Source organism: Genypterus blacodes, unplaced genomic scaffold (assembly GCF_046128005.1).
Source record: "Genypterus blacodes isolate CSIRO-AG114 ecotype Tasmania unplaced genomic scaffold, CSIRO-AGI_Gbla_v1 ptg000090l_1, whole genome shotgun sequence".
NCBI lineage: Eukaryota > Metazoa > Chordata > Actinopteri > Ophidiiformes > Ophidiidae > Genypterus > Genypterus blacodes.
Genome location: NW_027466895.1, coordinates 1,476,581 through 1,503,993, shown reverse-complemented (window position 1 = coordinate 1,503,993; position 27,413 = coordinate 1,476,581). Strand labels below are relative to the sequence as shown.

Here is a 27,413-nt window from a genome sequence, read left to right as displayed (position 1 = left end):
CCTACTCAACGTTACTGCAGGACTGCTGTGCACACTGAGTGAAAACTAACACAATAATACAGTGGCTACCTGCAAATACTCAACATTTATACAATTTGAGGTGAGGGGTTATGTCGTCTGAACTTACAGCGACACTATACACACATTCATGCATAACCGAGAAATAGGTAAACCACATTTAGGTGTCATGTGACGGCGACACAATGTCCCCTTGAATGTACAGGTACTGTAGTAATAGAATCATCATCACAAACAGATATATACGTTATTAATCTACTGTGCAGTGCACCTGTAATCATGTTTTGTGTAGCAGGAAATAGGGGACGGCTGATTTCAGCGTCAGTCCCTCAACAGTCATACGGGGAGAAATCCATTGTAGCACAAATGAACTCCACTGACAGTAACCTCAACAGACCATAATGCAATGCTCCCAGAGGACGTGTCTCATTTTGGAAAACCTGGCTCGCTCGTTGCACAAGCGATCCATCACGATCCGTATTGCTCCGTCTCCGCCTGCGCATCCCAGAGTAATGAGCATCAAACCTCTTTTTCTGAGTATCGGGAGGCAATCTGGGAAATCACAAACCGAAGAGGATAAACACGACGTACACATCAGTGGATGATGACAGAAATCAATCAGATGACCGCACGCAACTGGACGTCTACAAATGGAGACCACCCGAGAGGCCAGAAGGAGAGCAAAACTGACTCCGCTGATAATTCTTTCCTCCCTTAATCTTTTTCTGAAACATCCCAATCCATCCAAACTTCCCAAACCTCCTCCACCTGCGCTGCTCTGTCACTTCCCCCTTTACTTTGTGAGTCACACGCTGGCTGTTTGTTGCCTTTGCTGTGTTGTAATTGCTGCAATCTGGCATCCACGCTTCTTTCATGTTTTCCTGGCCGAGGGAGAAAGTGGAGGGGAAAGCAGAACAAATACCCAGCGGGCAGATGTGGGACACCCACCTTCATCCCGGCCCGCGCACTGACCAGCACCCCGAGGCTTGATGTGGTTTTTGAATCACCGGCGTCGCTCACGGCTTCTTTCGTTTTTTTCTTTCATGCGTCGTCCATCCTTGACTGGAAATTCTTATCTCAGGGGGGGAAGCAGGAAAACAAGAGGAACACTCACAGAGATTTGCGGCCAGACTCCAAGCGGAAGAAGAAACCAGCCGTCAAAGGTTTGTCGTTAAAGGACGAGGAGGAGGGGAGAACGTGGAGATTGATGAGGATTCTTAAAATGGCCGACTCAGCAGAAACCTGTTTGCATCTGGGACATGAGGAAGGCTGAAGATCTTTGGACAAAGCGATGATGCAGCATGAATCAGTTCACACACGCTGAGTAATTGGCAACAGTAACTTAGTCTTAATAGGGGTGTGATCGCTTCCCCTCCTTCGCTCTTATCTACAAGCAGATGAGACACTTTTGACACCTCATCGTAAAAAATGTAACCTCAAAGCCCTGTTAGGTTATCACATGAGGATTTCTGAAACTGATTCCCGTTTGGTCTGAGGGTCTTTGGGTTTGCGTCCTTTTTTGGGCAATAAAGGCGTAAATGAGACTATAAAGGGCAATTTGTGCTCAGACACGCCAGCGATGACTAACGTGGTAAACAAACGTAGCAGACAGCAACAAAGACAGAGACAGAGACACACACACACATAAACACATCAGCTAGATCAGATACCAACACACACATGCAGCCAGTCAGACTTCTACTAAAGTGTGAGTTATTTCCTCTGCCGAGAGCTCCAGGTGCGAGATCAGGACAGCGAGTCAGCATTTTCTAAGATGTCTAATAACAACTGCTGTGCATGTGTGTGTGTGGCTGTGTGTGATTAAGCAACACACACAAGCACACAAAACTGTGTCTTGTTCTGGCCTAGTTCAGATAAAGATCCTCTGACACGACAAGCCAACTTAACTGCCGGCTGGCTCTGGTTAGAACAGCTGCCGCACACACACACTTGTAACTTGCACGTACACAGATGCTAACACACAAACACACACACACACACACAAGTTCCACTTCACAGACCAAAGGTGATTGTGCTGACTCAATTACAGTACAAACCATAATTTCAAGGCCACTCACGCAAACACATACACACACTTGCAAAGGAGTAATTACAAGCATGCAAACATGCACCTGGACCACCTCATTCACCACAACTATCAAAGAGGATGCCAGGACTAATTAGTGTGTGTGTATGTGTGGTACAGTTATGTAAGCATGAGTGTGTTTAAAACACAAGAACAACAAAGTACTGCAGTAGAAGTACTACATAGCTGCGCCTCTGTTGTGACTCAGTGCGGGCGTGTGTGTGATTTTGGAATTTGTGACACAGGCGTGTGTCTGGGGTGTGTGTGTGTGTGTGTGCTGTCGAGAAGAGGTCAAACGTCGGTCTGGGGTAATTTGCCACATATGAAACCTAACTCCACCCCAGGAGAGCGGCTCAACGCCACGTTTCAAAGCTGCAGGAAATCTATTAGCACCTGGTGGGACTCCCCAACACCACCCGCACCCCCGCACCCCCGCACCCCACCCTGGTCTGTCCTCTCCCTCCCCCCTTCCATCCCTCCATCACCTCTTGCTGCCCCACCCCAGTTAATAAAGCCACACAAGACCACTGCGCTCCCGCTGTGCTACTAAAGCCGGCGGATTAGTACTTGTGTGTGTGTGTGTGTGCGTGCCTGTGGCGTGTGGCGAGGTGCATTCATGCCTGGAGGAGCAGGTTAGCAGCGAACGACGAACTCAGGTCTGTCGTGAAAGGGCTAAGTCTGCGTCCAGTCCAGGGTCACCAAGGCCAACAGTCAGAGCTCCCTTGCCCCCCCCCCCCCCCCCCCTCCCTAAGTGCTTCGAAGTCAGGGCCCAAATGTGGACAAAATATTCGTCCTCCTTTCTTTACGAGTGGGGCCTTGCGTAACAGCGGCCTCCTGGGGGACGTGTTGACAGGGAGCCCTGATTACAGGCACCGATCGACCCGACTCCGTGTCCCCAAAGACTGCTTTGAACAGAACTTTCTTTCACTTTTATGTGTGTGACAGATGTAACAGAGCTGTCTTTTGTGTGATTGTGTGGTATTTTGTGCAAAGTATTTGTTAAAACCCGGTTTGTTTCGTTTCGGTGTCTTGTATGCATTGTCTCGTCTTGTCTCGTCTTGTCTCTTCTTGTCTCTTGGTCCAGAAGAATTGCCGCTTTCCGCCCCCGACCAATGACAGCCCAGTAAGTGAGCCGCACCGATTATCAGCCGCACAGCCACCGTGCAATCAGGACTCTCCTATCCAAACCCATGGGGGTTTCCAGTCCGCCGCTGCTCAAAGCAAATATTTACAAGATCTGATGACAAACTGGTCCGCTGCATGATTTCAAAAACGTGGTAGGGAAACGACGGCTTTGAAGACGTAACAGTCAATAAATATTCAGGCCGCATCGTATTCACAGATAAAAGCCCCTGGGTGTCATCTGGCTACCAGTCTCTTGCCGGATTGGGTTAGCGAAACGACTCTCTGAGGAACGACGATTTCTTCCAAAGTTGTCTGCCTCCCGCTGCGTTATCTGCTCCCAGTGCAGGTGAATCACAAACATGGAGTGTTTCCAATCGATGAGACCACTGGCTGCGGACTTCTGCGTCCTCTGGTCCAATTCTGCTTGCAAAAGCCTTAGGGGCTTTTTTTTAGCGTTCAGGCTGTAATATTTTCTCAGGGTTGCGCCGTGTTTTCTGGAGCAACGTGCTGTCAGCACAGCTCGCCGTCATCATCAAACCAGACAAACCCAAATAACCAAAATCAAGCGTTAGGACATAGGTTTACTTAGGCTCAGCTAATTAAAGCAGGCGAGAGAGCTTTTACCACGACTGCCGCCTCGAGTCGTCCTCTACCTGCCCGACTCAAATCTGATTATTTAAGGCAACTGTGTCCCGTGAACGCGCTCGCCCACCCGCCTGCCGCTCGTGTGCGAGGTCCGACCTAATTGGATTTATGTGCGGGAATGTTTTCCAAAGCCACACTTGTGAAATCGCTCCACATCTGCTGGCCATTAGCAGTGGACATAACACACACAACAGAGGGAGGAGGAGAGCCCCTCCCCCTCACCCCCCATGCCTTGATTCATTGGACCACAGCTCTGCTTTTATTGCGGCGGAGGAAAAAGCGTCTCAGCCCCGCCGAGTTATGGCCTTATCTCTCTCTCTCTCTCTCTCTCTCTCTCTTTCATTTCATTGCTTTGTTGTTCCAGCAGTCACTCCATCTTCCATCACTCCATCTTCCTCCCTCTCACTCCCGTCTTGCCACAGCCATCCCGTCCCATCCTCAGGTGTGGCCTTTATCTCACCACAGGTTCTTTGTCAACTTCCAACTATCTGCACCCCCCCCCCCCCCCCCCCCCCTCCCCGCCCGGCCTTTCAGCTCCTCTCTCTCTCTCTCTCTCTCTCTCTCTCTCTCTCTCTCTCTCTCTCTCTCTCTCTCTCTCTCTCTCTCTCTCTCTCTCTTTCCTGTGCCCAGTCATTTATCTGTGTCAGCCGCTCTTCCATCCTTTCCCTATGTCGGTCCCCAAGGCGAGGACGTCCTCCTGTTTCGTCCCTTGGTGGGCACCAGGAGAAACTACCAAGGCGGTCCTACAACCCCCTGACCCCTCATCTGTCATCTGCGAGGGGAAAAGCACCCTCCTAATTGGGGAGGGGGGGGGCGGTATGGAGGTTGTTATTTTAGTGTTGGGGGGGTCAGAGGTGAAAAGGGGGAGATCACACCGGTGATTAGCCTCCTTCATGTGGAGGAATGGAGGGAAGTGGGGCAGCAGGGTGTGTTTGTTGGGCAGCTGGGGGTGTAAAGTAATTAGGGGGAAAGGGTTAAAGTCCTGCACTTAGGAGGCTTTAGTGCTGTTAATGGTGGCAGTGCATGCTCGGTCACTCCAGTGCGTTTACACTCATGTTAAAGCTTCGATTGGGCCCCGGCGAGCATCTTCAACCAGTTTACTCATTATGTCCATTAGCGTGTACAAGTCACTCACAGGTTTTCGCCTCAATCACAGGCGACTGCTGAGGTGAATCGAAGTAAAGGCCACAAAATCAAAAGTAGTTAAGGACGATAATGCTGCAGATCTTGCTCATGGCAAAACTCTAATTGTGCCTAAATAGTGCAATTTAGTGAAATTGATGGTGGTATTTACTATTTTTATTTGAGAATATTTGACAGGGAATCGACTCAGTAATGACGGCCTGTGTGTAGCTGCTTTGTTTACATAAGTACTTGACTTTTCCTTGTATGACACTTTTCCGTTCAGGGTTTCTGTGATCTGTTTCCGGCTGTTTGCACTGTTAGCAATCAAAGCCTTGAAGCTTACATATACAGTTTACACATTGCATACGCGCTGATGTTGCAACAGGCGCCGCCACCGCCGAGTGGAAGAGGAGCCGAACGGAGGCCTGCTGTGGGTGCTGACAGGCTCTGACCTCAGGGAGCCGATGGGTTGCTGTTCTCCCTCCACTCCCCTGACCATCAAAAACGATCCCTTCCCCTCACTTCTCCTGTCCGCACCTCTTCACTCGGCCACGGGGTAGGTGTGTGCACGGGTGGGAGGACGACGGGAGAGGAAGCGAAGCAAAGAAGGTGAAGTAGAAGTCATGAGTATTGGAAAAGTAATGAGTGTTTGCATTTTGGTGAAGGTGATGTGCGAATTGGGCCTAATCCAAACATTTACGCCGCACACAGTGAACTTGTGAACGCATGACGACCCGTTTTGGGTCTCGCCTGTCATGAAGACACCGCTTGTGCTATTTTTGCGAACTCTGGAGTGTTGCGGCCTACGTGAAATTGGGATTCAATCGGCAGGAGCAGAGCCAGGGTTCTATCACGCTCCGTCTTCAGACCACACGGCTGCCAGAAGAGTGTTTGATGCGTGCGAAGGACGACGGAGAATTATCTGGGAATCTTTTAGCAATTAGTTTGGTATCTGATCAGAAGTTGCTTGTGATTAGGCTTCTCCACACACACGACCTTATTGTTACTGGCAGCTGTGTAATTCATGTCAGTTACTGCGATAGCATCTTAAGCTTGTGTTTGATGGCGGCCGTTCTTGTGTTCGTTCGTGTGTTGCGGCGCTACCAGCCTTCCCACACTCTAATTTGCAATGCGGGCGGGAATAACTGACATTTTGGAATCATCAAAGACAGGCCTGGGATTTGAAATGTGGAAATTAATACCCCTGCCGCTTTGGTCTGTTATGAAATATGCACCGGCCACACTTCCAAAAGCTCCTCTCCCTCGACGCATAATCAGCTGTCAGGCCTCACTTGCTTTACCTGAGACATGTGCAGCACATGAGAAGAGGCTCGCCGCAGTTCAAAAGGTACTAGACGTCAAAAAAATCCACTATGAGAATTTTCAGTGTGTCTGGATTTCTTCTTTTGGCTGGTCGCTGATTGACATGGTGGGTGTGATGTGTTGGAGCCGTCTGTTAGCACACCTCTACACCTGCTGGACACACATGCACACACACACACACACACACACACAAAGGGGGAGGGGGGGGGGGGACCAAAGAAAAAAGAAATGTACTGCACGCGTCTTAATGAGGGGGGAGGGGGGGGGACCTAGGCGTCTGGCATTCACCTCAAACCATTTCTTCCCCCTGCTGCTCTCTCTGGAGGGCTTTAAGTCCGCCGCCCGTTAACGGCTGAAGTGTGGATTTCCTGTCAAATAAGGGTTAGAGCCCAACAAAAGTCCTGTAGCATGGTACCTAAATAGGATCACTTCCAGCTGCCCCACAGAAACACACACGCGTGTGTCTTGCAGCAAAGCCCTTCAGAGACTTCAACTGCGACTGTGGTGCTTTATACTGACCTTATTGCACCATATGGTACTTTTAAACCCCTATAATCACTGTGGTATAGCTGCATACTGTAGTTTGCTCTTTGCGCTGTTCCTTCCTCGTTCTCTTTGCATCGTTCCCAAGTAAATATCATTTATGGATTTGGATTCTTTGGAAAGAGTTTGTTTGTTTTGGTGCTGTGATTGTTTCTCCCCCTAGGGCATTTTCCTAATGAAAAAGAAACAAGAATTCCTTTTATTTTTATCTTTCACCACGCGCGTTTTATGTGAACGAAGCCCTGCGCTTCATTGGAAGAGCGATGATAGATTGATAGATTAGTGCGCTTCAGTCGTTTCAGGTTTGTATGACGTGTCCATCAGGCTGAGTGGTAACTTTGCTGCTTCCTGTCACCAGTGATGGATAAGTACTTGATGAAATTGCTTTAACTGACACATGTAGTTTTTTGGGATAACTGTATTGTGTAATGAATGTACTAGAGATTCCTCATTGTGGTGCTGCAGCCAACACAGTCCATCATGGTTTTGACAAAAGCAGAAAAGTAACATAAATACTCCACCACAGGACAAAGTCTCCCAAAACATATTGTCATGAAGTAGTTTCCTGCTGCATTTTACCACACAGACAGAATCCTCCATCATGTTCTGAGCTGCACTAATGTCAACATGACAAATCATCAGACTGAGCTCTCAAACCTCCAGGGCCTCAGGTTGGTGGATCAGGTTGGTCAAAGCGTAATAACAGCATCTCTGGACTTAGTGCACTCTTCTAGCTTGACCTGTTGTGTGTGCGTGTGTGCGTGTGTGTTTTATGCCTGTGCACCGCATTACGCGTTTTGGCAAGCAACCGATCCTCCGAGGACGCAATCATTGCTCCGTGCCAAGTTGCGCTCTCTTTGCGCACCGTGCAAATCCAAATCCGCCCATCTGCGTTTTCGGTTGTGGTGTGTGTGTGTGTGATGGGGGCGTGAGGGGCCTAAGACGCCGGCGATTTCGGCGTCTCAGGCCATCCAGTCACACACACTGTATGTCCAATGATTATTATGGCGCCGATAACATCAGCTCATTAACTTCATTACAACGGGACCGAATATATTGTTGATACAAGGATTGATGGATTAGAAATGAGTGACGTGACTTTCACAATAAAAGTTTCATCATGAAATGGCACAATACACAAATCTGCGTTGGAGGAATAGCAAAATGATTAGAACTGTTACAGCACACTTATATTTAATTGTTTGATTAAGCATGAATATACATTTCTTTATGAAAAAGTGTGCCAACGTTATTTTCTAAATTTCATACCAACTATTCAACTCTTATTTTACTACATATAAATACACGACGTATTTTACGTAGACACCGAACGGCCTCAAACACACACCAGATGGTAACCCAGCTTTGTTTTCTTTTGAAAGGAGCCACAGGAAGTCCCGCCGCCTATCCAAGGCGCTCTTGACACATGAGAGTTGAGTGGCGACGGTGTGATAGAAGGGAGCACAAACTCAAAGTAAAGGGGGTTGAACCGAGGACGTGTGGCTTCATGGAGAGGGGGCTTGAGCTCATCACACACTGTCGACTTCACCAATCCACCGAGTCGGTCGCTCCATTAATGTAAACTCACAACCTACCGGATTCTAACCTGCAACCCCAAGTTGTTAACCATGAGGACAAACGTGGGGATTTACCAGGCTGCGGTGTGGGTTGTGATCTCTGTTCTGGCTACAGGTAAGACGAGGAGCTGCTGGAGATCTGCAGCATTAATGCGTTTATGGACACTTTCTGCTCTTTAAAATCCTGTTTTGCTGCGAAGATCTTTTGGGGGCGAAACTTTAGGTCTGTTTCCAATTTAGAAGACTGTCAGAAACCAATCCAATGTTTTAAATGGGAGTCCGAACCATTGCAAAATACATAAAAAGTAATGTTTTTATGTCTGCCATCGTAATCATTTTCATCACATTATTAACTATGAGTAATGGACTGGATCTGGAACCTTTTCTTGCACTTCTTGCGCACTTGTTCTCTGAATATGATAAATCACTGACGTTTGGGTAAGTAATTTTGTCACATTATTTAGAGGGAAATTTTGTTACCATAGTCACGTTCAATACCAAATCCAACCCAGACACTTTGAATAAAGCAGATCCCTGATCACATCTCCTCTCCCAAAGCCACATGGAGCCCCAAGAGGGCCCCCGGTGCCCCCCCCCCCCCCCCCCCCCTCTCCTCACATCACTCTGACAACCCAGTTTATCGCTGCGATCTAACAGCCACATGTTTACGTGCAAAGTTTAAAATAATAATTCATAGTCGCCAATTGGCCACCTGTCTGCACAGGATGGGGATGCACGCTGCGCCACCAGCTGCGTCAAAGCGTGCCGATAGATCCGATAGAGGCGCGTTTGAAGCACATCTGCTTTGTAGGTAAACGTTTTTATAGGTCACGGCCATTTACGCATGAGACACCCCTCCATCTGCGGCGCTGGGAGGCAACTGAGGAGGTGCCGTGCGTCCTCCTAATGTTCCAGCGCCTGTCATCCCAAAACGAGCCGGTTGCGAGTCTGCGCCGAAACCGCGTCAAAGCCCCGAATCCTTCCCAAATCCAGGGGTGCCGACCCTGACCCCTGAACATCTGGCTGTTGAGCCCAGGTCCACATTTTGCGCTCTGGAGGTAATGTCTGCTTAATTCCCAGACAGAGGCGCACCTTTAACCTGCTACTTTCCTGTTTTTCATATAACACGCTTCTTTCCCTGCATGCTATTAAATCTCTGAGTTATACACGGCAAGGCTGTTTAAACACAACTCAGGCGCTTTGCTCAAGGGCACCTCAGTGGCAAATGCAAAGGAAGGGTGGACTCCCCTACAGACTGGGGGCTCATCCTGCCCCTTTAATCGTCCACTCCCTTGTCTGAACTGTCATCGGCTCTCACCCGCGGAGGACCTTTTTATTGTAATATTCTGCTTCAGCTAATGTTTGGGATTTGGTGATAGCAGCAGTTTGACTGGAAGGAAAGGAAGAGACTAAGTGAAATCTAATTGAGCAGCCCGGCCAGACATCAGGGCTGGAACAACACCGTGATGATGAGTGCCAGATGTGGTCCAGTGGAGTCCAAACATTAATAACACGTCCTCCCTGAAAACCATTTTCAACCACGAGGACCCACTAAATGCTCCAGAGTTTACAATATCCTAAGTACACACACCACGACTTGTGTCTGCTCTTGGCACAAGAGCGTGTTACTGTAACTCAGTAGCATGAGATTTTCCTCCATGATTTATATCGCACTTGCCCCTAATTATGAAGGGAAATCTTCTGTAACTAAACACATAACGCATTGAAAAGTGGCTCTGTGTGACCTCCTGAAACGGCTTTTTCAGCAGAACTCCATCCTCTTGAATTATGCACTTTATCTTCTCCCAGTAGGTAAAAATGAATGATTTGTGTGAGGGTTTTTTTGACTTAAAATATGGTTTGGTCTGTTTTTGATCTCAGTTGGATCTCTTATACATTATGCTACTTTTTTGCAGTGATAAAATTCCCTTTTGATGTACTGTTTCCAAAGGAACGGTCCTCAGAAAAGGTCCATACATCAAACAACATGAATTATTCGGTTTCTTTACACAACTTACTGCCCCCCCCCCTCCACACACACACACACACACACACACACACACACACACACACACACACACACACACACACACACACACACACAACTGTATGTTCCCTTGTATACGTCTGATGCCAATAGCCGAGACTACGTTGAAGCATTCATGGGAAATGGGAATTCCTTGAAAGAAGTATGTCACACTTAATGCACTAAACAAAGAGGAATAAACAAAATGTCACAGTTGTTATACAACAGGGGTTCAAGTGAGTTCTGTTATGTTGTTTGTGACTCTTTCGTAGTCTTTGGCTTTATTGCCAAAAAAGTCACCGAAATCGAAATTGACAAAGTGAAAAACTATACTCTTACAAAATCAACTGCGTGGTAGAATCTCGTCAATCATGTCATCCATCTGGCTTCCCTCACTATCCAACACCCACTCTTGAGTTTCTCAGTGTGTGAGAGTGCTCGCTGCGTTTTCTGGTCCTGGACACATTTCAAACATCGCCTCTAATTGTCCGACACAATTGATCACCAATAATTCATCATTGATCTGAGCCGTAGGAATCCCTCCCCCTGTTGCTCAGAGATCCCTCAGCAGGATCAATGCAAAACATGGCAACATCGGGCTAGAACCCCAGGTGCAGTTGAAGGATGATTTTATTGACTCATTCTATGCACCTTTTATCAGTAAAACAGAACAGAGATGCTTCTCAATACGCAGTGGGGAAACTTAAGGAAATATCAGTGACTCGTCAGTATTTATGTTCATTTCCTTTGCTGTTTCCTTCCTTGTAGGTAATGGAAACCTTTGGAATTGTATGCTTTTTTTCCAGCGATGTTTGTGCAAGCAACAGGAACACTTGTGTTCTTTCCTCTAAACGACTTCCACCTGTGGAGGGAAGACAGATTTCACTGGAACGAGAGCATTAGCCGAGGGGTAATCTCGGGCCAGTATCACCTGTCATGGCAACCGCCCATCCCTTGATAGAAGAGACGGAATATGTGGCACATAAGAATCCTGGCTGATCTGGCGTGCCCAGGCTCTTCAAGTAACAGTTACATACACTGTACCAACATACGTCAATAAGGAGTATTGTAGCGTTTGCGTGCAGAGTGGCACACATGGCGCGAGTTAATGTGATCTTGTTCCAGCTGATGGTTCTTCGTTTGGCTGTAAGCTGCGTTTGAGTGTTCATTGGGAAGGTACTTACCAAATGTGACAGTACAACTTCGATGTGTTCAACTCCTCTCTATCTGGTTTATCTGCATGGGTGACATCAAAAAGGTTGCCTCACACATCACAGCCGGTAACCTCGTTTAGCAGCAACAATCCGGCGTTTACGACTTGTAACAACTTCAGCGCATTGCATCACAATATCCAAGTTGTAAATTAGGTGTTTCTCAATTTCCCGTATCACTCAAAATGCCCTTTTCAACTCATAGGTACTTGAATTGACCGTGACGCACCTCAGAAAGCCATAGATAATCGACGCATCATCGCTCTGCCATGTTTAGATGTAGCGTAGTTGCTTGTAAAATGCTTTAACAGAAACATCATCTCGCAGTGTTTCGGTTTAAGGTGATGTCATGTCCTGCACTTTGGTGCTTTACAGGAAAGTGTCGGGACCCATCAAACTCTAGTGATAAGCACCCCCCCCCCCCCCCCCCCCCCCCCCCCAACCCTATTGAGGCAGGAAAGAGGCTCGGAGCAAACAGATCTCAAAGAGATCACAAAGAGGACGTGACCTCCCGGTAGGGTCGGCGGGAACGTATAGCGGACAGATTAGTGAACACGGCCCAGCTTAGATTCCGGCCAGATGTTATGCTTCCATGTAAATGCTCAAATCCACATTGATAGACCCTCTGGGGAACACAGTGACATCATTCAAGTATATAGAAACATTCAACTACGAGATCCTTGCGTGAATACGCAACCTGTGTGACCCTGTGTAAGATTGTGGCCACCTGCCCCATTCAACCCACAACCTTGATGACTTCATTCCTAATGTGAATTGAGTTTCTTCCTGGTGTGAATTCTGTTCATTCCCAGTGTCTTCTCTCTAAACTCGTGTTCCGGCAGGTTGCTGCAGAAGGAATAACCACTCATTGCAGAAGTTCGAGAAGACGGAGAACCACATGCTGGTGTGCACCGATTGTCCTCAGCCCACTTTGTTACGCAATAGCCGGTCGCAGGAGCACTGCGCCCGCAAGTGTAAGAAGGGCAAGAAGAACTTCAACTGCAGGTAATTCCTTCCCTTTCTGCTTATCACCAACCAATCCCCTCGTTGAATTTCTACGAGGCCATATTCCCGCTCTCTCCTCCTTTCCTATTTACATATTTTTGTTCTTTATCCGGCATCATCATCTCTTAAACGACTTCCCCTTTTTGCGTCTACAGGGCTTTCAACTTCCAGAGGCACAACAGGAAATGCCACTTGCTTCCCTTTGACCGCTTCACCCACGGTGTACAGAAGCAAGCCAACGTCAACTTTACTCTGTATGAAAAAAAAGGTAAAGCTCTCGACAGATCTCCTCGACTTTGACTACTGCTTGTGCTTTTACGGTCTCGTGCGAACGTTCATCTGGGATTGTTTGTCGTGGATGTTGGCGTCTCGGCATCCTCGCCTTGCCTCCGTATCTTTGCTCTCTCTGTTGACACAACAACACCAACCCCCTCCCGCCGTTTAATCGCGCTGGCGGGGAGAGTAGCACGCACAAATATGTGGATGTGTACACAGAAAAACTCATTGTTTACAGTAGGAGTGCAAAGGCTTGTGCTGAGGAATCTCACACTTAAGAATTTACTGCAAAATTTACAAAGACTCCCACAGGTGACATTTAATGAAGCTCTGGGAGTTGTCTGTTTTGGGAATAGCAGACGTGAATAACACAAAAATCCTTTTTGACCATAAAAGGAGAATGACAATATGTGTTCAAGGTGGTGATACTTTCGTATGCAAATCACATTGTAAAAGACAGCATGTGGGACAGCTGCTGTCAAACTGAGAGGATGTTTTTCGGCCTTCCTCAGATTATATAAGGGAGTGCATCATCGACGCCAAGGACAACTACAGAGGAAGGAGGTCTTGGACCAAGTCGAACATTACTTGCCAAGCCTGGTCCGATACAAACATCAATGACCACACGTGAGTCCTTGTGTTCCTCCGCTCTCTCTTTCTTTTCTTTTCACCATCTCGCCCCCGCGGCAAACCCGACAGTTGTTTTGGAGGCGAGCGATAATCACTCGCTTCCCCTTTTAGATTTGAACCAGCAGCCTTCAAAGCCTGCTTCTCTAATCGTGAGGTTGCCGTCACCTCCCCGTCTGTTCCTCCTAACCCCTCTCCCTCCCACTCTCTTTCTTTCTCTATGCCTGATATTGAGCAGACGCCAGCAGCTGATTTATTGACTCTCAGATCATCTTCTTGCACCTTGGGGGTTAAAGGAAGGTGGAGGCATGGAGATGGTTGAGCGTTTATCTAGAGTTAAGTCAAATTTCTTTCAACACAAGTGTGGAATCTCCTCAGATGTTCCTTCTTTTTTTTTTATAAAACCACTGTTGGCCATCAGGTGGATACCAAAGATGTTTTGTTCAAGCTGCAACAAGGCGAGAGGAGCTGTGGGCCAGGATCTCATTAGTTATGTGATACTTTCACTGCAGGAAGAGAGAGAGGAGGTTATTGTGTAACGCCTTCCCTTAAGAAATGTAGCAATGACACAATCATGACAATTACCCCATTACTCCTGTCTAAACCAACCATTCAAGTAACCAAGTAAGTCTTTATGTAACAAAACAGGATAAGCTGAGGTAGGAAATTAGGAAAATAATGGAAGAAAGGGAAGAAAAATTGGAAGGTGGAGCGAAATGCAGTGAAAAGAAGAGGAAGGAATAAATTACAAAATGCGGAGACATTGATTTTAAGGAGGGGAAGAGGGAAAAGGAAAACTTGTAAAGGTTTACTCAGAATGAAAGAGAAAAAGGGAAAGGTGGAAGGGAAGGGAGTGAGGAGGGAAGGAAGGAAAATGCTGATAAATGGGACTCGATTCAAGAGGAAAGGAAGAAAGCGCAATGACTTATAGTTTGTGCGGTGGTGTTCTGTTTGGTGTCCACCTGAGCTATTCCTCTCTCCTCTCCTCTCCTCTCCTCTCCTCTCCTCTCCTCTCCTCTCCTGTTCCCAGCTTTCGTGCTTTCCTGGAGAGATTTAGGGGTACCGAGGGGTTTACTTACACGAGACCGTCCCGCTGTGTGAGAGTTACCACCATAATGAACCACACGCCATTTACATTTCACCTAACTATTCCTTTTTATGCCTGACCAGTCGCCGTGGGGATTAGAGGGCAGCGTGGGATGTAGGGGTTCCTTTCTCTTCTAGGAATGGCACTTCCACCTGTTCCACAGTGATTTCTCAGGAAGTTCCCCTCAACGAGAGGAACTCCCGCCCAAACCCAGTAGTTCCCAGCAGTTTATAATCGAAAATAATTCACTCTTTGGGAATGTTGTATTTGGACAGGCCAATGGAAGCTTTTCGTTATCCGTGTTGATGATTTATGACGGCGCAGTCATCTCTGTATTCCCATCGGGGGAAAGAGGTCAGACCCCTGAAACTTCACACTTAACTCTTTATTCTCTACGATTGTCAGTGGTGCTCAGACTCGACCTGGCCGACCTTTTAGAGATTCTGTGCAGGCTTCCGTGTCAATTTATAAGCAAATCAAGCCGTTCCTCATAAAGTTGGAGTGAGTTTTTTTTAGGGTTCTCCCTTTTAGTGGTGCTGTTTTATTTGTTCATATAAAGCCATCTCTCTGGAGTGGTGATAGCTGTAAAAATCTCCACTGCCCTACGGTGCCTTGGAGGTGTTATGTGTTCTGTTTTTGAGCCACTTTAAAAGCACTCTTATTTATTTACTACAATCCATTCAAGTTCCATTCCACTCCAGTTCCTTGCTTTGATATCTGAAAGCACTGAAGCGTCTTTAAGCATGAATACATTCGCTCCATCAACACCAGCTGTGTGGACCTGGACATTTTGCAGCAGTTACTTCAGGTTCTAGATTTCATCTTTGGTCATATCCCAAATCTAGCCAACATGTTTCGCCGGCCCCCGAAAGCGAAGCATGTGTGGACAGTGTCCGCCTCTGCTCCGACGGGAATAGGCTTTGGCAAGGAGATGAATAGCTGGCCAACATCTGTTAGCGCAACATCATTACGGCTAACTTGCTCCCAAGCCTCTCTCTGCCTTTAGCCGAGTCTGGCCAGATGCAGTTTTTCGTACAGTGACTTGCGAGGAACATTGTAATTCCATTTATGAACTGAGGACATACAGAGCTGCAGATGCATGTTTGGCCTGCGTCTATAACCTGGAGCACAGGAGTGTCACGGTGGCTTGGATCCACGCCACAATCAATTTGGGGCGTAGATTTACAACAAAGTCTCGACTTTGCCTCAGCTCGGCTCTCTCCCTCCCCTTTCTTCTCTGCTGCTCTCCCTCCCTGTCGGTCTCCTGGTTCAGATGCCTGAGATTTCCTCCACTTCTGGGTTGAATGATGTTGCGCATTAGCGTGGAAGCCTTGTGAAAGCCCCCGGGGCGCAGAGGGGAGAGCGGCGCAGACTCCCCTAAGGAAAGAGTCATTGGCCGGGCCGCGGCGCTCAGACAAGCTGCTGAAGGGAGGGCGACTCTGGTTCTCATTCCTCCTCACCCCCCACCCCCCTACTCTCCTGCGTGCATTGTTTCTCTTTACATCATCACTTTAGCGTCGAGCTCACCCTGCTTCGTTATGCTTGCCTCTCATCCACTATTCATTCTGGTTTCATCTGTTTACTGCCAGGCAATTTATTCATTCATTTTAACGATCTTCTCCTCGCACTTTCAAACTTTTTCCCATCTCCTATGCGTCCATCTCCGTCTTCCCCTCCCATCTCCCTGGGTGGGAGGGAGACTGCGGTGAGCCCGGATCAGGGGGTGTTGACACGGCAGCATTTCATCATCCCGACCTGACAGAAGACAAATTTCACACACTGTCCATTTAGTATGGTCTGTTTCCCATTGTTGCATTCCATCTGCTGGGCTCCTTTTCCCTGCAAAGTGTCTTACAATAATAGCTTGTGTACACGCTGACATGATGTAGTGGACGACAGCGAGGGATTTGGGTTTAAACGCGTGCAGAGGTTGCCAGAAAACTGACCTGCTCGGGCGACTCCAAGTGGTTCGTGGCGTTGTTCTGTGCTGTTGGCGGTTAGTGTGCTGTGACAGAGTCTGGCGGGGTCACACACACGAGGGGGGGAGCTGGGATAATGTATGAACCTGTAAGGCGATCGGGCTAAAGGTGCAAATCTGTGGCTCTTTGTAGAAAACAAGGAATGAACCGATGACTGCAGAATGTCCTTTACATTTACGCGGATTGTTTGAGAGCGCTGCCAGGCAGGGGAGGTAGACGACTCGCAAGCAGCCAAGTGTGCGAGCACGCTGAGTGCATGTGTATAGGTTACAGTATCGGGTCACAATTTGAATAATGTCTTACACCCTCTCTCTCTCTAGGTTTTATCCCGACAGGTTCCCGCGGCAAGACCTGAGGGAGAACTTCTGTCGGAATCCCAATAACGACCCCGGCGGCCCCTGGTGCTACACCACCGACCCCAACGTGCGGGCCGAGGACTGCGGCGTACCTCAGTGTTCAGAGGGTGAGACCTGACCCAACAACCAGATTAATGACCCGTTTACTCTGAATGTAATAGTAAAAGTCATCTTATCGATATGTTTGTGTTTTGTCCTGGCAAAAGTGTGTATGACGTGTAACGGAGAGGACTACCGTGGCAAAGTGGACCACACAGAGAGCGGCAAGGAGTGTCAGAGATGGGACTCACCTAGGCCTCACAAACATCGCTTCCAGCCCAAAAAGTAAAACGATTTCCTCTATGGTTGGTTACGTGTTGTGATGTTCGTAATAACTCAACACACCCTCCTCCCTTTTCTCCCTCCGTTAGGTATCGCAGGAAAGATTTAAAGGACAACTACTGTCGGAACCCGGATAACCGCCTCCGCCCTTGGTGCTTCACCATGGATCCCAAGACGCCGTGGGAGTACTGCAACATCACCGTGTGTGGTAGGAGTCTTGGAAAACTCACAACTTACCGCACCAGACAAAGGAAAACACCTTTCAAAGTTTCCGTGAGGTCTCCGCTGATCCGGTGGCGAGGATCTGCCTGCTTTCATGGTGGTTTTGCGGAGAGACGGGGCTTGCGGTTTGTGGAGTACCAGCTGGTGGTTTGAGGTCGCCGGAGGAGAGGTAGAGGGGGCAGGAGGCACACACAGACTTTTTTTTGTGTTTACGCCACTTAGCATTTCATGTGGGGCTCGGTTTCAATCCCTCCACCTCAACAAGGAAGAGAGAAGAAGAAGAAGAAGAAGGGTAAATAGGTTGTTTGCGAGGGCGGGTTTGGGGGGGATCTGACTTCAGAGTGTCAAAGCGTTTTTTATTGAGACCACTGGCAGATGGCAAGGGTCCGTGAAGTGGAGCGTTGTTGTCATAGAGGCGACGCACAAAGATGCCCCGTGTCGCGTTTTCCAGAGATGATCTGATCTTGTTTTTTGGTCACGGCGACTCCATTGTTCTCAACATTGTTTTATACGGTATGTAAAGTCCTTGTGAGACTTGCGTGAGATAAAGGGATGCCAGAGAAACAGCAAAACTGCGCTTGAGTGGTATTAGATCTGACAGAGTTGTAGTTTAGATATCATGTCCCCTCGTGCCTAATGGGAAAAGGCAAAGAAGAGGCGGCGAGAAGAAGAGGTTATGGTGTTTTTCTGTTTCATTGAAAGCACATTGAAATGTTCCCACATGTGCATGCACACACACACACACACACACACACACACACACACACACACACACACACACACACACACACACACACACAAACACAGTGCGTATCTCTCTGTGTCTGTCTCACACACATGCACACATGTATGATACAGTACATGTTGTGATTTACAGCGAGAGCGGGGGGATCTGCATTTGTCCAGATGTGTGTATCCCTCAATGCCTGCCCTTAGAAAAGATAAAAACCGCTGACCTGTACTACACACACACACACAGAGACAGACAGACAGACGCTGGCATGCGTTACATCAAGCCAAAGCATCCCTCCATCCCTTCTCTCTCTCTGTCTCTGTCTGTCTCTCCCTCCTCCGTCTTCTCCCGTCCTCATTTGTCAAAGGCCAAGGAAACAGAGACAGAAATCCGAAGGGGAGAAATCAGACCCCCCCCCCTGCGAGAAAAACCTGTGTGTGTGTGTGTGTGTGTGTGTGTGTGTGTGTGTGTGTGTGTGTGTGTGCGTGCGCGCGTGTGTGTGTGTGTGTGTGTCCTGCCGCGCAAGAATGTGGGGTGCTTGTGTTTTGGGTACACAGAAAGCTTCGTATCTCACCGGCGAGGAGGGGGGAGTGCTACTGTTTTTGATCATCTGTCTCGAGGTTAAACATGACACATTCTTCTGGGGATTAATATCTCCACTCTCCCTCCCTCCCTCCTGCTACAAGCTGTTTATTTGGCCTCTCTCTCTCTCTCTCTCTCTCTCTCTCTCTCTGTCTCTCTCTCTCTCTCTCTCTGTCTCTCTCTTCCCTCCCCTCACAGACTCGGACCCCGGCGAGGACCCGAGCCTCAACGTCACTTCGTTGTGCGTGCGTGGAAATGGCGCTAATTACCGCGGCACCATGAATGTCAGTCCGGAGGGCGTGACGTGCCAGCGCTGGGACTCACAGTTCCCTCACAACCACTCGTTCATCCCACAGAACTTCAAATGCAAGTGAGTGACGGTGACGCGTCCGCCCCGCCACCCCTGCTCTGCATCGTTTTTTGATATTGAAATGTCAAAAAGGAGGAAAGTGAGACTGGATATTGACGGCGGTGTGATTTCATTTTGTTACAGAGACCTGAGAGAGAACTTCTGCCGTAACCCTGATGGAGCGGATTACCCATGGTGCTTCACTACAGACCCTAATCAGAGGCGAGCCAACTGCAGCCACATCCCCAGGTGTGATGCTGAGGCAGCACAGAAAATAGGTACATCGCTTTCCGCCGTGTAATTTCTCAAATAAGATGCTAGAAATGAGCTGCAGACATGTGTACTATATGGGTGGTGCCTTTTCCCTGTGTTTGCCTTTTGCCCTGCTGCTTTGCATTTCAATTTACCACACGACTCAGCAGGGCCGCTTCTTCATACACGAACGTAAAACACTTACTTTACTTTAGGGAACCACCAATTGCACAAGGGCTCCCTGGCAATAAATTGATCTAAACCACAATGAGGAGACGATACTTTGCTCTCACTTATGCTGTGCCGTTGTTGAAATCTGGTCTGACATGTACTGTATTTGCACATGTGGGCCCCATATCTCGCAAAGGCTCTTGGGAGAACTCAAGGTTGGTCTTTAAAAACACGATCCCTGCTCCTTTCTCAGAGTGTTACGAGGACAACGGAGATACGTACCGGGGGACTTTGTCTACGACGCGATCAGGGATTCCCTGCGCAGACTGGTCTCATCACATAAACAGGTAACGTTGACGCTCCTCCTCTTCCTCCTCCTGCATGTGTGTACAGTGTGTGTGTGTTTGTAGAACATTCTTTACAGCTCTGCCTGTTGTTTGTTGCCATGTGAGAATCCCCATCGTATGAATGGAGCAAAGCAGTGAAAGCAAACAGCAAGAGGAATTGGTGGGGTTCCTCAGGGGTCAGCACCGGGCCCAATTATTATTCATCTAGTTGACGAGAGGAGACCCCGGGGTGCCACGGCGCTGACCCACCTCCACGGAGAGGTTTGTTTGCCTCACACCCAGGTCAGGGCTGTTGGAATTACTTAATTTACAGGAATTTTGAAAGGAAGAAAAAATGGCACGGACAGATGGACATGTTCCAGAGGCCGACCCCTGACCCCCAGGAAGTGCTTTCCGAGCGAAGCAGATCAAAGCCAATCAGCTCCCTGCGCGTGTTAAGACTGCAGCCAGCGAGTCTACCCCGTTCAAGGCCAAGGGTCACGTCGGGAGAAACCGCTGCGAGCTACAGCTTGTTTAACATTCTCTTGGGAAGTGGAATTATCTTCACCCTCTGACAAATTGTTGCTCATCGTTTGCTTTCTTTTTTCTTTTTTCTAAACTCTAACACGTTAATAGCTGGGAGGAGGTTGTGTTTGCTTCTATTCGAGCCACAAGAGACGCGATCAGATGTGAATTCCAAGAATCGGGAGCCAGACCAAATGTTTCCGTGGAGAATGCGGGTTCCTGCTGGTCTGAGCCCTGGTGAACGCTCAGTGTGCATACTTTCATACTCCCATGAGCGCTCTTCACTAAACTGAGTTTTCCTTCTTCGGGCCCTGCACAGCAAACACAGAGGATAAGGAACTATAGGAATGCAACAGTCCCACTTTCCATTCCAAGGATGCCGTGATTGTTTAAATGTGTGCGTGAGACGACGTGTGCGATTCCTCGTGTGTTTTGATGCCCCGGCCCTGAGTGTTCTTATACACTGTGCGCAAAATAACAAACGGAGAATGAGAATGTGTATTTGTGTGTTTTACAGTGGGGATTCTCACTCCACAGTGTCCCACGTCGGGCTAGAGAAGAACTACTGCCGGAACCCGGACCGGGACAAGCACGGGCCGTGGTGCTACACAAACCCAAACAACCGCCTGGCTTGGGACTACTGCAGGCTGAAGCTCTGTAAGTGGCTACAGTACTTGCGTAACATAAGCCATACTTACCGTCAGAGCTTAGAGAAGTTTGATGTGACGAGAAAGACAGCGGTTCCATGCTAGTATCTGAGTAATACTGTTACTAATTGTGGAAATGTGTCAGTACTGTTACTTCTTCTGCGTGCATGATGTAACTACCACTAGATATTTGATTAAATGGTCTGTGTTAAGCCGTTGTTTCACTTCAAATCGGCGATATATCTACATCACAGTACTACATTTACAAGCACAAGCACACAAAACCATTATTGTCCTCTTTTATTGGGATATTTCAGTACGATTGACGATTCCCAGGTTGTACAGTTATATACCACAACTGATTTATCTCCTGCTCTGGTGTTTTTATGCACGCTGTGAGGCGGGCTGGTAGCTTCATGTCATCCGTTAGCCGCGGTTTTGTCCAATTGGCACAAAACACGCCGCGCTCCAACGGCAAACAGATGGCGCTCTTATCTGCCGAAGGAAAACACACACACACAGGCAAAAAACTGTTTGGACCCAACAATTTCCTTGGCTGGTTTCAATCTGCAGCGCATTGAAGACGATTTCTTTTGAGTGGCGGTGCGATAATTCCCGTAATGCAAAACATGCCCACCGTGAAGCCTCAGAGGTCTTGAGCTCATTTATTTGCTGCGGTTGCCCACTGCTAAAGCCTGCAACAATAACGCGTATTCAAAGATAAAGTTAAGTAGGTGCGGTGTGGCGGCTTTGTAGTTTGTCTTTGGTGGTGTTGTGCCTTTTCGCATGTTCGTGCACGGTCAGCGGTCTGTGTCGTTTCCTGCTGTCGAGCCGCCTCTTTGCTGCGTTTCTGTTCTCACCCTTGTGCTTTGCTTTACTTCTTTCAGGTGAATCTCCAACAGCGTCTCCCCAGACCAGCAGTGAGTACCGTGTCTCCTAATTGGCCTTTCTTTTTTCTCCTGCCCTTTTTCTTCCTTTGTCTCCAATCTGGACCCCCTGCCTTTCCCTTCCTGAAATCCATCTCGGATCTCCCTCACCTTGGGTGAAATCACATTTTATGGTTTACCTCCTGGGACTTATCAAGGCACGTTTTTCCACTGGAGAGTGGAAACATGGATTCGCACCAGCCTGTCTGTCTTTAACGTGTCTATATCGCCTCCTTGTTTAGCTCCGACCAGGGCCAAGATCTCGTGCTTCGTGCATATAAACACCAGGATTGTCGGCGGACACGAGGTGCGAGGTGCCGATGGCAGCTGGGTCGTCAGCATCCAAAGAGAGTAAGCACGTTTTAGAGACTTCCTTTTGCCTGAGTCTTATAAATCTCTATACCTTCTGCCTTGGTACTCTATAAAGTGGTTAACAACCCCCTAAATGTTCTCAGGAAGACTCATTTGTGTGGAGGCTCATTGATCAGAGAGGACTGGGTTCTGACGGACCAGCAGTGCTTCACCTCCTGGTAATTCACACCCTCCTGTTTGCCACTCATGGGTTTACCTCTCAGCCAATCCCCCTTCTCGTGTGTGTGTGTGTGTGTGTGTGTGTGTGTGTGTGTGTGTGTGTGTGTGTGTGTGTGTGTGTGTGTGTGTGTGTGTTTGTGTGTCCTCTGCCTGATAGAGTTTAAAGTGAAGATACAGGCTTATATCCTGTTTATGGTTGTGGCTGCTGAGAAATGCCCACTCCCCACTGAGTCCTGCAGAACTGTTTAGCTTCTGGAGTTGTCTGTTATCAGAGACGCTCACACACACCCACACACCCACACACACACACATATTGCGCACATGCATCTGCTTTACAGAGTTGGATGAAACCCTTTCTTTGTAGTCTGCAGCAAAGTTTTGAACAAAGTAAATGGAGACTTCTGAATCCGTTTTAGTTACTTTTGTGATTTTAGTGTAGTGTTCATTTGAATGTTTTAATTTTCTTTCGAGCAAATGTTTCCTTTTACATTTATCTATAGATAAATCCTTTAAAATAAAATAAATAAACAAATAAAAAACAACATACGGTACTCAATAAATGAATTCAATTGAATTGAATTAAAAATTGTCTCAAGTTTCTGTCTCACCATTGTCTCACTATTGTCCCCATGCTCGCCAGCGTTCCAGATCTCAGGGTCTACAGCGTGCAGGTTGGCCTAAGACACCTCAATGAGTCCTCGGCCCACCCGAGGCTCCGCATCTCTCGCCTGATTTGTGGCCCAGAAGGATCCAACCTTGTGTTGCTGAAACTAGCAGAGTGAGCGCTTAAACATATAGATTTTTCTCTTATATTTAAACCAAAAACAGAAATCAGATCCTTCTCAGTATGACAAGGATCATTTCTCTAGGTTTTGCTGTGACTATAACTTATTGTATGTGATGTTATTGTTTGTTCTAGGCCCGCCCCTGTGTCTGAAGGTGCCTCCACCATCCATCTCCCAGTGAAAGAGTGTCACATTACAGAGGGCACCAACTGCACCATGTATGGATGGGGGGAAACCAAAAGTACTGCCTCCTTCCCTCACCCACAAGCAGATCCCTTATTAGAACATACTGATGTGTGTAAGGTCCAACACTGTCTTCCCTCTCTGTTTAGATACAGGACATGATGAGGCGTTGAACGCCGTCACCATGCCGATGGTCAATAACGAGATGTGCTCGCAACTCAAAGGCGACGCTGGGGAAAGCAGAATATGTGCCGGCGGCCAAAGAGGCGAAGGTGTTTGTGATGTAAGGTTCACCGATCTCTCCACAGCATAAACGCCAGCTTATTGTATAGACGGCATGCTGAGGTTCAGTGTTAATGTCCTGCTGTGTGTGCTTGCGTGTGTCCCTCTTGACGTGTCTCCGCCTCTTCTGTCCGTTCAGAAAGACAACGGCGGCCCTTTGGTTTGCCGGGAGCACGAGCGCAAAGTCATCATCGGCGTGAGCATCCAGAGGACCAAGTGTGCCTCGTCGCAGCCGGCGCTCTTCGTCAACGTCGCCTTCTACTCGGAGTGGATATACAAAGTGTTCAAACTCTACCCAAGCGTGGACAGGAACTAGTTCAATGTCGTGAGTGGTGACAAATGGAATTCCGCACGGTACTGCATCACAGCCTGCTAGAGGAGGAGGAGGAGGAGGAGGGGGAGGAAGGGGAGGAGGAGGAGGAGGAGGAGAAGGCTTTGGACCAGAAAATTCCAAGATCTCTCCTACATGGATGTATAACAGTAACAAGCCCAGCGGGAGAAATCATTTTAAGCTGGCTTTATGGAAAGTGGCCATATTGGGATGTTGTGGCTGAACACATCACAGACTTGGATGTACTGGGACTGGAATTCCACCCATTCTCTCACTTTGCAAATGAAGACATTCCGGTTTTTCGCTTCCATACCATTTTTACGACCAAAGTCTCGGGCACATGGACAGTGTACTAAATGTATTTTTGGCACATTCAGACACCCTGAAGCCATGCAAGCTAAAGACAATGAGAACAATGATGCTTGTGTCTCAGTATTGTCTCCTGGAAAATACTTGAATGCGATTTAAACCCAGTTTTCTTGCGGCTGCCAGATCGTTTCCTGTGACTGAGTTTGTGTTTACTTCCAACACGAGGGATGGACAGGAACGTGTTTCCAACTCCTAAAAAGACAACCACATTGATCATTTGTAGAAGGAATGATACAACAGCACGGAAAGTACTGTGAACTTACACTTAAAGTCCCTGTGAGAGTATTGACACGTGGTTATTTTACCATTAAGTCCATTGGCGTTTAAAGGTGTGAGTTTTTTTTTACACCACCTTAAATCCAACAAATGTAAAAAAATATGGCTTCAGACATTAAATGTTTCTGCATATTGCACCGTTGCTGCTTGGAAAGCGAACCCGCGACCAAACCTTGGCAAAGGCAGAGCGCTAATTGTGTGCAGTAGCTGGTCTACCTTCTCCCCAGTTAGCTGTAAGTGTTAGTTTTTCCCAGTGAGAGGGTCTAAGCAGGACTGAGCTTCAGATCTTACGCTAATATTTGTAGCGTGAGAGAGGGAAGAGCCGTGCCAAATATAACACGGCTATTTGGTCTCCATTTTGGAGGGAACTGTGGCCCCTGGCGGGCTGTGTGTGGTCAGTAGAATATTTGATGCTTTTTGATTCATGGAAAGTGACTCTATATGTACATAACTGCAGATCTATCGAGTGTATTTCTGCCACGCTGTAAGATTTTATAGGTCTTATAGATCTGAGATTTTTTTTGGGCTCACTCTGTACAAATCGGACCGGCGTCTTCGTCTTCGCCTCTGATTGCGTTTTGTATTTAAAAAAAGATTGGTGACTTGTAAGTAGTGGCAAGGTATATTTATTTTCTTATTAGAAGATTCCGTTTTTGTTTAAGATAATCCATATTTTTCATGCAATATTTAAAATTCCTTCTATTTCTTTTTTTGGTCCGGTCCTTAAATCACGAGTTTGTTTGTTGGTTCAAGTCAGAGCCGGACAAAGATCACATCATATGGTTGAACCTCTAAAAGGGGACGTATTATCTTTTTTTGGATTCACTGCCACCCTCCGTTGCTGCAATACGGCAGTGCACGCTGAGTGAAAACAGTACGATTTCAGCAGCATTTTGTAACTGTGTAACGGGCATGACCAGGGTGTAACTGTTTGTATGTACACACCTGCACCATCACAGACGCTTTTCGTGCACATGAGAGAAACAGCCGACCCTCTCTGTGAGGCGCCTCCCTGTGGTGGGCGCCGGTATTTCTTGGGCTCGCTGGATTTTCCCAAATCTGATGCCAGAAAAGTGCCAGAGTGACCTGATTTTTCACAGAGCACTCAATTTATGAACTCCTATGAGGATTAAGTTTGGAGTTCTGCAAATGCAACTAAATGTCTTTTTAGAAAACTGTAGCTTTAAGGTCCCCACAGACCCCAAACACTCACTTGATAAATCCTCGCACTTTGTGGGTAAATTCAAATATTGTTCATGCTTATGTGAACACACATCAGGAGTGATAAAGCAAACGCTTTTGAGACAGTTCAGGACCTTTAGGTTTGGCTTATCGGATGCATTTCTACAATCATAAACCTCCAATTTGGACATCTTTCTACACTTTCCCAACTACCTTAAACTATAAAACAAAAATCTATATATGTCCTCTTATCAGTGCCTTTTCCACGCTATTGCAATACTAAGGCATTAATAGTATTGCTCTGAGCAATGTGGGAGTTGTTAAAGTGCCTCCTTATCATCCCCCAATTTCTACTAGCAGACATACTTTTACTGTTTACAAAACCATGTTCTGTCTTCCTGTCCCCTCTTGTTGTTTTAACATAAACCCGCAAAAACAAACAACCAAATTCTGCAGCTTTCGGGACCCTGTAGCATTCTTATTAACATTATTATTATTATTAACAGAGCACATATGACAAAGAAAGTGGTGGTTAAGTGTAATTTGTTGCAACCCCACCCTAAAGTACTTTCTTAGCAGGCTTTGGTCTTGCTCGTGTTCTCAGTTGTGTATGTACTCAGCTGGGCCTGGCCCACATCCAGTTAATCCCCCCCCCCACCTCAAAATATAAACTTGTTCGGCCTCTGTGATTCCCATTAGCAGTTGAATGATTTAGTTCATGTTTGCGAGGTTGTTACGGGAAAACGAAAGCATTCTGCAATCCTGCATATCACAACAGAATCAATGGAGAAACGCAGAATGGTAATGTGAAGGATTAGAGACGATGGATTGTATATTTTCCTATCAGTCCGTGAGTCATTCTGCTCTGCATTTCAGAGGACGCAACTGTGTACAAATATCACTGTGGCCTCCATTATACTGTAAGTTGAAGATTAAAGCACTGTGGACTTGAACGCTCTGTGCTGACGGGCTGAACAAGTTACAACCAAGTGGAAGTGTGTGAAGTCGTGTTCGAAGAGCAAATGAATGGTTGATGATGTCAGGGAAACTAAATGCGTTTTCTCACCTCTGGCAGATCAAACCCTCATGTTGTAATTTGTCGAGCATGCTCTTTTGTTAAGGTAGCTGTTATTTAAATGACTTTCATGTAAATAGCTCAGTGCATATTGTACATTACTATGTATAATTGTGTGTTTATATGATTTGTATACTGTATACTCTTAACTATAAGAGCTGCTATTTTGTGTTACTGAGTTGTTTTATATCTTTGACTTTTTCTGAATTTTTGTAGCCTTTTTTAATATTATAATTTTAATAAACAACTTGACATTACTTTCATCACTATTTCTATGTGTTTGTGTTTAAAGGCCCTGAATGCATCTGAACCCATTTGACATACAAAAGGTAAGGA

The 27,413-nt window shown here is 47.2% G+C and overlaps 1 protein-coding gene across 1 annotated transcript; it reads left to right on the top strand.

Moving 5' to 3' along the window:
• Positions 1–8,321: 8,321 nt before the first annotated feature.
• On the top strand, positions 8,322–27,322 carry hgfa (hepatocyte growth factor a). The gene is made up of 18 exons (XM_076159001.1): positions 8,322–8,557; positions 12,522–12,684; positions 12,840–12,952; positions 13,473–13,587; positions 16,974–17,116; positions 17,216–17,333; positions 17,420–17,538; positions 19,066–19,237; positions 19,361–19,494; positions 19,893–19,986; positions 21,008–21,147; positions 22,025–22,057; positions 22,306–22,414; positions 22,519–22,593; positions 23,235–23,372; positions 23,514–23,620; positions 23,712–23,845; positions 23,984–27,322. The coding sequence occupies exons 1-18, from the start codon at positions 8,494–8,496 to the stop codon at positions 24,158–24,160; spliced, it is 2,148 nt and encodes a 715-aa protein (XP_076015116.1). The 5' UTR covers positions 8,322–8,493; the 3' UTR covers positions 24,161–27,322.
• Positions 27,323–27,413: the final 91 nt, after the last annotated feature.

Bases quoted from the DNA above. Each gene is read 5' to 3' on its own strand.
- hgfa (XM_076159001.1), top strand. From the start codon at position 8,494: ATGAGGACAAACGTGGGGATTTACCAGGCTGCGGTGTGGGTTGTGATC. The intron at 22,058-22,305 runs GTGAGTACCGTG...CTCCTTGTTTAG, and splicing joins AGCGTCTCCCCAGACCAGCA to CTCCGACCAGGGCCAAGATC. The intron at 23,373-23,513 runs GTGAGCGCTTAA...TGTTTGTTCTAG, and splicing joins GTGTTGCTGAAACTAGCAGA to GCCCGCCCCTGTGTCTGAAG.